We start from the raw sequence: 12,966 nt of genomic DNA, 5'->3' as shown, positions 1-12,966 counted from the left end.
CGATCTGTATCACAGCCCCGGACTCACGGACCGATCTGTATCACAGCACCGGACTCACGGACCGATCTGTATCACAGCACCGGGTGCAGCTGTGGTTGCTTCGAGGATCACAGGAGATGGAGGACCAGAGATTTCAAAGGTTGGAGGGCTGAAGAAAAAAGGCCTCTAAAACTCCCTTCCAAAACTCTGCCTTCCACAACTCTGACTGCCAAGGACCAGGCCACACAACCTCCGTGCTTCATCTGTCCCCCTGGGGCAGCCAGAGTGGGGCTTTACCTACCCTGCACCTCCTGGTGTAAACATTGCCCTGGTTCATCTCCTCTGAGTTCATGCTTGTGTACAATCCCCATTGGGGAGTATAAGAGGATGGAAACTTAATATGACTGTGGCATTTAGAGATGGGACCTGTAAGTACTAGGACTAGAAAAAGGTCAACCACAGTGTGAGGCTGGGGACACATTCATGTACTGTGTCTCCAGCCCATAACACTCACACTTTCACCACCCAGTTCTCCAGTTGCAGGCAGTCTGAACAACTCTTTTTGAAAGGAATATTTGCTTTCATCACGGAATTGGGAACGAGGGGGTAGAGAAAAAGATGCCAAATCTAATGGCAACCAAGGGCACAGCCTAGCTTTTTCAGAGTCAGCTACAGGAGGCCCAGGAAGGATGCAGAGTCCTGAAGTGATGCTCCTCTGTTGGCTGAGATAGGGATTGTTGGGCTGGAAGTTGGGAGGGGGGACGAGGGGAGGAGGGCTCATCAGGCACTCTTCAACGTCTAGGCCTGTTTGTGGCTGCTTACACTCTACAATCGTGTATGAGTGAGTGTGTAAGACTGTGTGTGCAGTATGCATGTATAACAGAGTCTAAGACAGCGTGTATATGTGTGAGTGGGTATGTAATGAGGTATTGGAGAGTCTCTTGCATGCTGTGAATATACAAATGTGTGCATGTGCAAGTCTGGCTGTGAGTGGGTTTGCAGGTATAGTTTCAAGGGGCTGTTCTATCGTATTCCCGCTGTTTCTGGGAGATTGTTGTAGAGAAGTCTGCTGTCTGCTGAGAGGGTCTGGGGACCCTCACCAATAGGCAATAAGCTGAGTTGTCGACCACTAGTGTCTTAGAATGGACAGAGATCAAAGGCAGAAAACAACAGCTGAGTGGGCAGAGACCGAGCCGGAGAAACAAACTATCCTGACTTCCTGTTACATACTAGTGCTACAATTTCTTTTCAACAGGTTATTCGAGCAAAACCTGCTAGAAAAACGGTGTGAGAGGCCTCGTGTGAGAGTCCTGCTGTTAATTTTTATGTTCGTGTGTCTGTGTGTGTGTGTGAAAGTAAAAAGGGAGCCTTAAAAGAGAGAAACAGAGATTTCAAGGAAGTGAAGGAAAATGAATAAAAATTCATGTGACGTGAAGTTGGAAATGGAACGACTGGGAGTAGAAAGGTGGAGGGGGCAGGGAATTGGGGAATAGGGGATGGAGGGTGGGGGACAGAGTGGTGGGAGAAGATCAACAAAAAAATGCATGAAAATGCCGTTATTTTGTGTGCTAATCTAAAACAAAGAAAAGCAAGTCTCCTGTCTCCTATCCCCTGGGTTTGTTGCAGGCCCATCCCAGGTGTCTGAAAATGAGACCCGCTCCATGAAGAGAGATTACCTAGAGCTTGCAGATGGCTGATCATAAGGCCCTGTGCACTGTGGAGGGCAAATGTCAACGGGGGAAAAACACAAGAACCAACGGAGATTATTCCAGCACACCTCATATCCACAAAACTGACGACAGTCAGTTTTCATACTCATGAGGCGCTGGCTCTGGTGGAACCCACGCCACTGAGCCCAGTGACAATCAAGCCTCATAATGCTTGTGTTTCCTCCATTCTGTGGATACTTTCAGGATCAATACAATCAAGTTTTATACCTTGAGAGAGACTTTTACATTTGAAAGATTTGTAAGACATACGTGCGCATGTATGTCTCTCTCTCTTTCTGATCTTCCCGTTAAGGGATTTGGAATTGGATGGGCAGAGGACTTTGGACAGGAGTGTCTGTGAAACCAGGGGCCAATCCCAAACACACTGTCCCCCCTCAGAAGTTACTTACTAGGTTGGCATTTAAAGGAGACCAGGAGGTATTTACTGCTTCCTGGACAAAGGTCAGGTCCAAAGACTCGGCTATTGACCAGGAGATGGCAGGCCCGCTGGTTCTGGCACTCGTCCAGCACCTTCTGGAAGGAGGGGTAGAAAAGGATAGGCTTGTAAACTGCACACAGTGTCTGCTGGACCCCAAACCTGGGTTGCTCTGGGCCCTGAGGGAGTGAGACTTCCCTGCCTGGCCTGAACTGTGTCTTGGATGGAAGCACATGAGGTAGGGGTGGAGCATCTCCCAGAAACATCCAGAAGGAAGGACTTGGTCCAGAGAACCAGACCCATGGGAGAGCCAGCCCCATCCAGCTACAGTGGGCAATGTGATGGACTCTTAAAAGTGCTGTCCCATGGGCTGGAGAGATGGCTCAGCGGTTAAGAGCACTGACTGCTCTTTCAGAGGTCCTGAGTTCAAATCCCAGCAACCACATGGTGGCTTACAACCATCCGTAATGAGATTGGATGCCCTATTCTGGTGTGTCCAAAGACAGCGACAGTGTACTCATAAAATAAATAAATAAATAAATAAATAGTTAAAAAGTGCTGTCCCTCAGAGGACCCAGGGCATGTGAGTGCAATCAAGTCACATTTGATTGTTCAGCAGGATAGCAATTAAAGTGTCAAAGCTGAGTAAGCCATTGTGACCAGAATTACAGCCATACCTCCTTACCATTAGAATGGCTACACAAGCCCTAGGAACTTGCGGAAAGCTTGAAACACCCAAACTTGTTCTCCCAAATAAAGTTGATTCTCACCCTTAACGAACTCAAGGGCATTAGCCTGTGGCCTTGTTGTTGAATGATTTCTTTAGTGGATATTCATTTAGTCCAAAAGCTTCTCCCTCCCCTCCTCTGGAAGCTTGCAGAAAACCCTACACTGTTTCATGGAAAGATCCAGGACTTCCTGCTGCTCCTCTGTGCTCTGGCTCCCAGATAATGCCCTGCCCAGAATAAACTCAGGTCCTAGCCTTGGTTCTGATGAAAGAGAGACCAAGACCAGGAAGGGAACCATTCTCAAGAATCTATGCATACTTTAGAACTGAATTCCATGTAGATTTCTGAGCTTTCCCGAATTACCATGTTCTTATAAGCAGCTCAAGAAACACATATTCCCATGAATGTTGGTCCTGCCATGTCACCTACCCAGGAGATATAGATTGTCAATCAGAAAAAACTCCTGGGGATGGGGGGGGGGGGAGAGACCCTTTACACCCGTGGGAGGCCCAGTTCTTGGATGAGGCACACACTGGCATAGCTAATGGTCTTGGTGAACTACACAGCCTTCGGGTGTTTTCATCACAGCCTTGGAGCAGGCTCTGAAGCAGACTGCTCAAACCATGTTACCAACTGAAAAACTCAGAGAGGCGCCATAGTGGCTACCTTGGCAGACGTTAACCTATCCCTATCTTAAACCCACTGCCCCTGGGACACTGGCTGACTCAATATAGTGTGAAGCCCCAGGGAGAAGGAACTTGCTAAGCTTCGCAGGGCTGTTCCCCGCAGACTAAGCCTCTGATTGTGTGCACAGATGCTAACATGTCAGCCTAAATGAACTTCCTCTTGCCTCCGGGCACCAGGCTCGAGCAAGGATGCGGTGCCAGCAGTTCACACTTTCAACAACCGGGTGCTTCTGTGCTCCTGATGCTGGCCAGCTCTCCTCTCATGCACCTTGGAGGGCAGCAGAGGGGCCTGGCCACTTGGGTTGGGTGAGGAAGGAGGGGAACAGGTCAGCAGGACTATGGTTCTTGGAAGGAAGGCCCAGAGGGAGGGAGTGGGGCAGGGTGGGGCACTCAAAGACACTACGCTTGACTTCCAAAGAAACATGTTGTCACTCATCACAGTGCAGAAACCATATCAAGGGACATGTCAGCCAGACACATTCTTTTCTGTTGTTCACCAATCACACAATAGCCCAGGTGCTATGGTTTTTGGACTGAATACGTGGTATGAGAAAAATATTTGTGTCATCTGATATTTTTGCTTCTTTTTCTGTGGGCGTTAGAAAAGAAAAATTATACAGTAGTCTCCTTACACCTTCTGGTAAATTTACCTTCATGTACATATTCTATGCTGACCATAACCAAGCTGACTTCTAACACCATTTGTTGCAAAGAACTTGAGAGGCATTAAAATCACCCCAGGCCAGTGACCTAGTAATCTTAATCAAGTAGTTGAGGAGACAGATTATAAATTGCTTGGATAAAGTTAGTCTTAGTGGAAAAGGCCTGTAAGCCAAGCTGTACAAAGACAGCTGGATGGAGGTCCACAGCCTACCTGGACTACAGAGCAAGTTCAAAGCTAGCTTGGGCAACTTAGCAAGCCACTGTCTCAAATATGAAAAAAAGGAGATCTGAGACTATAGCAGGAGATCCTAGGTTTGGCCAATCCCCAATAATGAAAAAAATTTGCATGTATATGCCACAAATAAGCCAACTCCACCAGTGAAATAATTTGACCTCAATATGTACTGATTTGTCCTCAAATATGCCCAAGGAGGAAGAAAAGAAGAAAGATGGGGAGGAGAGGGGAAAGAGAAGAGGAGGGGGTAAAGAGGAAGAAGAGTAGGAGGAAGAGAATAAAGAAAGAAGAGGAAGAAGAATAAGAAGGAGGAGAATGTAAAGGAGAAGATGAAGGAGGAGGAGAAGAGAAAGAGGAAGAGGAGGAGGAGGAAGAGGAAGAGGAAGAAGAGAAGAAGAAGAAGGAGGAGGAGGAGGAGGAGGAGGAGAAGGAGGAGGAGGAGGAAGTTGTTGCTGTTTTTCCTGGCACTTTTCAGAAGAAAAACAAATTCTACCAAGACCACTCAAAATGTTCTCCAAATGAGAATAACATGGTTGTCTACAGGTAGGGAAGCAAACCATGAGACACAAAAGACAATATATGTGTATGTGTGTGTGTGTGTGTGTGTGTGTGTGTGTATCTGTATGTGTATGTGTGCGTGCGCGTGCGCGTGCATGTGCATGTGTATGTGTATCTGTACATATATGTATGTCTCTTGGGCCATTCTTTAGGAAGTTTGTGACCTCCAATTCTGGTATCAGAAAGACACTTGGGGTTTCCACCTTTCCCACTGGGGCATTTATCAGTGATGTGGGCCTGGAGGTTGAAGTCCAACATGGCTATGCTTTGCTTCACTACAGTAAAGAGTGTGCCTGTGACCAACTTCGTATTGAAGGTGTGCTGAGGGAATGCTTTATCTCATAAGGATTTCATTTGTACTGTATGATGAAGACTCATTTTAAGAAGCAAGTAGTAGCTCACCTGCAAAAATTAATGATGTATAGTAATTGGGGTTGTCGTGGACTTGTGCATTGAATGAACTGTAAAATCACACACACACACACACACATTTATATGTATACATGTAGGGAAGAGAGGGGAGAAAGAAGGACAGAGATAGAGGAAAGAGAGAGGGGGAAAAACTATTTCATTATCTTAGAACATCCACGAAACGCAATACCTGCAAAGTGGTGGATGCCACACAGGTCAAGTTGTCTTCCCTCTGGGAGGTGGGCTCCTGGGAACTACACATTTGGTAATCTTGCCCATAAAATGCCGACTGGACACTTATTGTTGAATGCCGAGGGCACTGTAGATTCAAATAGTCCCCATCACAGGCATAGGCGGTGTGGTTTTGCAGGAGTTTGGTTAAGTAACCTGGAAAATATTCAGCTGGGTTACAGGAGCCCCAGGAAGCCCCGTTCCCCATTCCTACAAAGATTTCAGAGCAAGGAGATGCTGATGTCCCTGAGGTAGGGGCTGCTGGGTTAAGAAGATGTGGACATATGTAGCTTCTGCAGAAGATCTGGGGATGGTGACCAAAGGAGGCCAACAGGGGGCTGTGGGGTCAGATGCTGGCTTTCTTGCATGGGCCAGGTACCTTAGTCTGTGATAGCCTGGTCCAAGGCTTGGAGGGCTCCATTCCCTTCAGGAAGCACACTGAGGGATTGGGCGTGTGCCCAGGGAATCTGGAAGAGCCTACAAAGCAGTAAAGTATGCTGAGTGGGTGTCCCTGGGCGTGTGGACACCCGTCCCAAGGAAGACTTGAGTTCTCTAATCTCCAGGCCTTCCTGGAGTAAGGGGTTGCCATTAAATTCAGGAAACCACTCCTGGGCCTGCCTCACCCCAGAGAGGAAAGCTGGGGAGGGCTGCCTGCATAGCGTAAGACCTACTGGGAAGAAGTTCAGGGGCACGGGGGAAGGAGGTGATGGGAAATACAGTGGAGCTTTGTTATGGACTGAATAATGTATCTCTGTATTCCTACTGTAGCTCAGAATGTGACTTTATTTGAAAACAGGAATGCAGTTATAAGTAGTTAAAAGGAGGGATACTGAGCTCAGGGGAAACTTTAATGCCATATGGTAAGTGTCCCCATCAGGAGACAAGAAAGAGAGAGAGAGAGAGAGAGAGAGAGAGAGAGAGAGAGAGAGAGAGAGAGAGAAAGAAGAAAGAAAAAAAGAGGAAGGAAGGAAAGGAAGGAAGGAAGGAAGGAAGGAAGGAAGAAAGAAAGAAAGAAAGAAAGAAAGAAAGAAAGAAAGAAAGAAAGAAAAGAGGCAGAAGACAATGACGTGAAGAGCCAAGTGACGGGTGTATATAAGCCAGGGCAGCCAAGGATGGCCAGCCATCAGCAGAAACTGAGGTTCGTGGCTTTGCTGACACCTTGATTTCAGACCTCTGGGACTACAGGAGTGGGGATTCTGAGGTACACAGCCACCCATTCTGAAAACTGTTCCATCAGCCACAGGAACAGAAGTATACTCTCCCTCCCTCCCCCCATGACTTCTCAAGCCGTGGGAAGAGGAGTCAGGCTGGGCCTGAGCTCTGAGAAGCTCTGGGGACCAACAACCTGTCATGTCTGAAGCTCGGGCTGGTTCTCAGAAATGAGGAAGTAAGTTCTGGCCAGAGTGTAGATCTCCCTTCCTCCTTCTCACACCTCATGAGGTCAACAGCCAGGCTCCTGGGAGCAGAGCCAGGGACTTTCTGCTGAGGTGTGTGTGGGATCTGTTGGGCGGACTGACAGAGAGGTTTTATGGGAGGAAAGGCCGTTCCTGAAGTCTCTGATTCCCACACAGCCAACCTACGCCTATGGGAGTCCCATTCAGGTTTCATAATCTCTCAGAAGTATAGTTCCTGACTTATAGTATCCAAGCTTTCTGGATGCTTACACGAAGTCTGGCCTGGGTCATTCTATTCATATGTTCTGAGGAAGACTGTGAGTGCCCACTGGAAAGCTTGCCCTAGCCATAGTGTCCCCTTCCTCCTCCTCCTCCTCCTCCTCCTCCTCCTCCTCCTCCTCCTCCTCCTTCTCCTCCTCCTTTGGAAGACTACCTAAGCAACATCTAATAGGAACAGCAAAAGGAAATCAGGCATCGGTTTGAATCTGATTCGTGCTTCTCTACCACCATCCCTCAACTTCATAGGCTGTGTGTGGGTCACCATCTCCTTGCAGAGCATGCAGGGAGGGACCCTCTGACCTAGTGACAAGCACCAGTAGTTCAGGATTTCTTTATGGGTTTCAACTCCCTTCCAGGCACACTCTGCCTTCAGGAAATCAGAGTGGTTACTTTGGAAGGCCCAGCATTTTTTATTCTGAATTGTACTAGGCAGGGACCCCTCACTTGATCCCATTGGGCATCTCCTTAAAACTTCCGGTCCATCAGCCCCCATCCCCAGAATCCTGCTGAGTAGCCAGCTAATTGCAACTTTAAAGTAATTCTCAGAGGATGACATTGGCTTAAGGCTCATTGTTTATGCAAAAGATGGTTTGCTCCTCTGATAGTTACAGGACAGGACAAGGCTCTAAGGATGGTAGAGTCTTGAGACAGAAGAGCTCTGGGTCCTGGATGCCTGTACAGAACTGCTCTGCAATCGTTAATCTTGATGCTAATTGAGATCATCTTGTCTGTGAGGTTGTCTGTGAGGTTTCCAGAAAGGTTCAGCTGAGGAGGAAAGACCCGCCCTAAATGCAGATAGCACCATCCCATGGCCTGGGTCCCAGACTGTGGAAACAGAGGGGCTGGGGAAACAGGTCAGTGATTTGAGCCCTGGCTATGCCATCGTGAGGATCAGAGCACAGATTCCAGCACCCATGTATGGAGCCTCAGCTCAGAGGATCCCTGGTGTTGCTGACTTCCAGTGTAGCTGAGAAAATGTGAGCCCTGTGTCCCCACCTCAGAGAAGTAAGTAGACCGTGGTAGAGGGGGCACCTGATGCCCTCTTCTGTGGGGCTCCATGCACACACACAGATTCATGCACCAATGTGCACAAGCACATAAACTCACACAGGACCAGACACCCACCCCCAAAAAAGACAAAATCAAAGAAGAAAACAAAACAACAACAATAAAAAAACAACAAAGAAAGAAATTTTAAACTGAGGGGAAAATAAGGAGAAAGTGAGATGGACCCCAGTACATCTCTTTGCCACCTGACCAGACACAGTGTGATCATCTGTGTCACACTCCTGACATAGTGGACTCTAGCCTCAAACCATGAGCCAAGATAAACCCTTCCTCCTGGCATTGCTCCTCTTTTGGTCATTGGCCACAGCAATGAGGAAAGTCACAAATACTAACTGCTTGCTGCACAGATCGTCACAGGAGCAACAGGGGAATTGTGACCATGTTGGGTTAGCACCTCTCCCACTCTATGAACCCCGTTCTCTTCCCATGAAATGGAGCTTGACCTCTGTGGGACCATTTCCAACAAAACGCGTGTGTATATGCTGCACCCAAACCACTTGCTCTGTCCCACATTTTTATCCTGGGTCTGCTCAGAGCAGATGAATGCAAGATCATCCAGGCCCTCTTACTCTGAACTACAAAGAGGACACTTGGGCAGTAAAACCTGCATTATATTTAGCCCAGTCCCTGTTTCAAAACTGGGCCCATGGACTTGGTTTTAAAACCAAGGACTAGAGACATAGGAGCTCTAGTCATTGAAAATGAGTTATCAAAACACACAGACACAGACACAGACACACACACACACACACACACACACACACAAAGACACAGGAGCACCTTACCTTAAATCTGCATCACTGAATGAAAAAAACTAGTCTGAAAAGCAACATACTATATACCATGCAATTATAATCATATGAAGTCCTGGGAAAGACTAAAGTGTGGATACAAGAGAAAGATCACCGTTGACACGAGTTACAGGAAGGGAGGAAGGAACAGGCAGGGCACAGTGAACACCCAGGGCCATAAAACTACTATCTGACATCTGGGATTATGGTGGTAGATGAATGTCACTCACACTGGATCAAACTCTTACATACACCACTGAGAGTGAATCCAACACATGCTATGGATACTGGGTGATCCCATGGAGGCAGAAGAAGGGGCATCAAGAATTCAAGGCCAGCCTGCACTACATAGTATCTATGATGGCCCAACATAGTTACTATTGACCCACAAGAATTGTTATCAGGAGGGAAGCACAGGGGCGGGGCAACACCAGGAACAGATGCTAAGACAGGAATAAAGACATACAGTCACTGTATCGGTATCGGTGGCCTTAAGAAATTGGAAAAGTCAGAGAAAAAGATCCCAAAGGCTTCAGAATGGAGCCATTTCCACATCAGACCTCTATCCTCTAGAACTATAAATCTGATGTCCTGTGTGAGTGCATGCGTGTCTGCTCACATGTTCATGGAGGCCAGAGAGCACCCTCTGACGTCTCCTCTTGGGTGTTGTCCACCTTTCTCACTAAGAACAGGTCCCTTGTTGCCCAGAGCTTTCCAAGTAGGCTACTAGTTAGACAGCCAGCCAATCTACCCACCTCCACCTCTCCATCACCAGAGTACAAGGCATTCTACCATGCCTCTGTTCTTCCATGCCTGCTCAGGAATCCAAGCCAGCACTTTATAGCTGAGGTCCCAGCAGCCCCTCTGTGCTGTTCTGAAACTCAATTTGTGGCAATTTGGTTTCACCTGTGACTGTTGGAATGACCTGATGTGCATGAGAGACCCAGCATTGTAGATTTAAGAACAGTTTTAAGGGAAAGATTTTAAAAATAAGTGTGTTTGGATTAAAGTGACGAAACCTACGGATGTATACATTTGTATATGTCAATAGACATCAAATGGGTTCTAGGTCACGTGCAAATTATGCTTCTTACTGTGAGCTGAGGTTGATAAATTTGAAAGTGAATATTGACAAGAAACTGCTTGGAATGAGAGCTCATGGGTCCCGGTGTGAGTACAGCAAAGGAGATGAGTGTGGGAGGAATGGAAGCCCAGGGGAACTGAGGTCCTGCCAAGAGGAGTCATAAGCTCAGATGGCAAGCACAACAACTGTGAGCCAAAAGTCCTTTGAGGGCAGAGCAATAGAATGCCCAGAGGGAACAAGAAGGTGGCTCAGTGTCAGGCCACCAAGCCTGACAACCTGAATTTAATCCCTGGGACCCACATGGTGGAAGGAGAAAACTAATCCCACAATTTGACCTCTGACCTCCACAACAAATGCCACAGCAAGAATGCACACATGTGAGTGAACACACATACACAAAACCATATACACACTACACATATCACAAACACACACACACATAGACACACATATACCATACACAACCACATACACATACATACACCACATACACACACATATACCACACACACACCACATACATACACCACACACAATCACACACACACAACACATACCTACACACAGACTACACAGACACACAGACACACACACTCACACACACACACACACACACACACACTAAATAAATGTAATAATAATAGAAAAAGAGAGAACACTGAGCAGTTTGGAATAGCCACTAAAAGTGGAGAAGTTTCTGTACAATAAATGGGGATCCTCTCAGGGTCAAGTGCACCTCAAAAGAGAGAGGAGTGGAGCAGCCTGCTGGTGGAACTGTCCCAGTGCATCTAGTTCTCTGAGGTGAGGAAGAGTCCACTCTCATCAGTGTGCTGTTCAGTGAACACATTTGGCTTCCCCACACCTTGCTTTCTCTGCTGCTTCAAAAGATAAAATTTGTCAAGAAAGAGTTACCAGTGTTACCTCTGGTTATGACTTCTCTCTAGATCATACTAGATGAGTCAAAAGCTTTATATTGTCATAGTTCCTGCCAGGGGTTTTACAATCTAACTCTGCTTACCATCTTAGGATAAGACTGAAGTGAACTGTTTTGTCCTGTTTCTTGAGACAATGCCTCAAGCAGCCCAGGCTGACCTCCACCTTGCTATTTACTTGAGGCTGATGTTGGACTCCTGATCTAAGTGCTGAGATCACAGGGGAGGCCACCACCCCGTGTTCATTTTTAATATCTTATTTCCTGTTGAGATGGGTCTCTTACACTGTATCCCAGCAGCCTGGCCCATAACCTACCATGTTGCCCAGGCCTAGAACTCATGGCAATCCTCCTGCCTCAGCTACCCAAAATTTGGATTTAACAGTATGAGTAACAATGCCCAGCATAAGTAGAAGTGTGTATTCTTTTTAAAAGTCTGTCTTTAAAGTCCAGTGTTACCTGAGAGACTTTGCTGGTTAAACTGGTGGGTGAGGGCTTACTGTAAGGTAGGTGCAGAACTTCCTATCAGCTCAGGAGCCTGGCCATAGCCTGTGATTATGGTTCAGACTTTCTTCCCTGGCAAAGGGCCACCCTATATTACCAGAACTCTGGCAGCTTCTCCAGCCAGAATCGTCCTCAAAGGACCCACTGAAAGACCAGTCTTGAGGAGACCTAAGAGGAGACTAGATAAAAGGTTTCTATGTTCTTGTTCTATAAATAAAGAAGGGGAGGTTGCTAAGGAGCCATGGGAGCTGGGAGTTGCCCTCCATCTTTGGGAAGAAGTAGAGAATGTTGACGGAATGTCTCAGCTGGTAAAGATGCCTCCTGCAAAACCTAAGGACCCGAGTTCCATACGAAGAACCCATGTGGTGGAAAGGGTGAGCTAGCTCCTTCAGGCTGTCCTCTGATGCTCACACAAGCACTACAGTATTCACATGCCTCTCACACATTAAGAAATAGATGTAATAAAAATATTAAGTAAATATATGAAGAGCCGGGCAGTGGTGGCGCACGCCTTTAATCCCAGCACTTGGGAGGCAGAGGCAGGAGGATTTCTGAGTTCAAGGCAAGCCTGGTCTACAGAGTGAGTTCCAGGACAGCCAGGGCTACACAGAGAAACCCTGTCTCGAAAAAAACCTATATATATATATATGAAGAAATCAGGTCTTCATTATTGAAAGTCACTCGAGAGCATCCTCATCACACTGACAGTGAAAACTCGCTTCCATATAAAGAACGCAGTGACAGAGAACAGAATCATAGGAATGGCTGATTTCTACAGGTGTTATGTGGGGCAGGAGGGGGGGTTCACAGCAAAAGCTTGGGCATCATGGGCAAAAACATGGTCAAAACAGTGCTCCTTGCAGAACTCCTCAGAGTCAAGTATGCTACATGCACTGAGACTCCTGACCAGAGCAGGCACACAACCCCACCAGCTGCGGGAGGCATGTAAGGACTCGATTACATACATCATTCTTGTATGTGTACATGGATATGTGTGTGAATGTACATCAAACACATCACTTTTGTGTGCTTGTGTTTGTGTGTGTGTGCAAGCATGGGTATGCATGTGAGTTAAACGGTACATCAAATACATCATGAGTGTGTGTGTGTTGAATGTGTGTATGTATGTATGCAAACATGGGTATATGCATGAGTTAAATGCACCATTCTTGTGCTAGTACACTGAACACATCATTCCTTCTTTCTTTCTTGTATTAAGGGCATGGGGAGGGGAGTTAAGAGGGTAGTAGAGGCAGAGAAAGGCAGAGAGAGAGAGAGA

The 12,966-nt window shown here is 46.9% G+C and overlaps 1 protein-coding gene across 3 annotated transcripts in view; it reads right to left on the bottom strand.

The window, feature by feature from the left end:
* The window catches only part of Eva1c (eva-1 homolog C), a 75,410-nt gene that overhangs the window by 34,148 nt on the left and 28,296 nt on the right, over window positions 1-12,966 (bottom strand). For 2 of the 3 annotated variants that reach the window (XM_028756387.1, XM_028756388.1), the window contains exons 2-3: window positions 5,596-5,792; window positions 2,099-2,222 (exon numbers count right to left, since the gene is read on the bottom strand). The exons of the other annotated variant lie outside the window; for it this stretch is intronic. In XM_028756387.1, coding sequence (XP_028612220.1) covers window positions 2,099-2,222; window positions 5,596-5,792 — 321 coding nt within the window. The remainder of the gene's footprint in view (window positions 1-2,098; window positions 2,223-5,595; window positions 5,793-12,966) is intronic. 3 annotated transcript variants of the gene reach the window in all.

This window comes from Grammomys surdaster, unplaced genomic scaffold (assembly GCF_004785775.1).
Source record: "Grammomys surdaster isolate TR1022 unplaced genomic scaffold, NIH_TR_1.0 126118, whole genome shotgun sequence".
Classification (NCBI taxonomy): Eukaryota; Metazoa; Chordata; class Mammalia; order Rodentia; family Muridae; genus Grammomys; species Grammomys surdaster.
The sequence above is the reverse complement of the archived record's forward strand: the minus strand, read 5'-3'. Positions and strand labels throughout refer to the sequence as shown.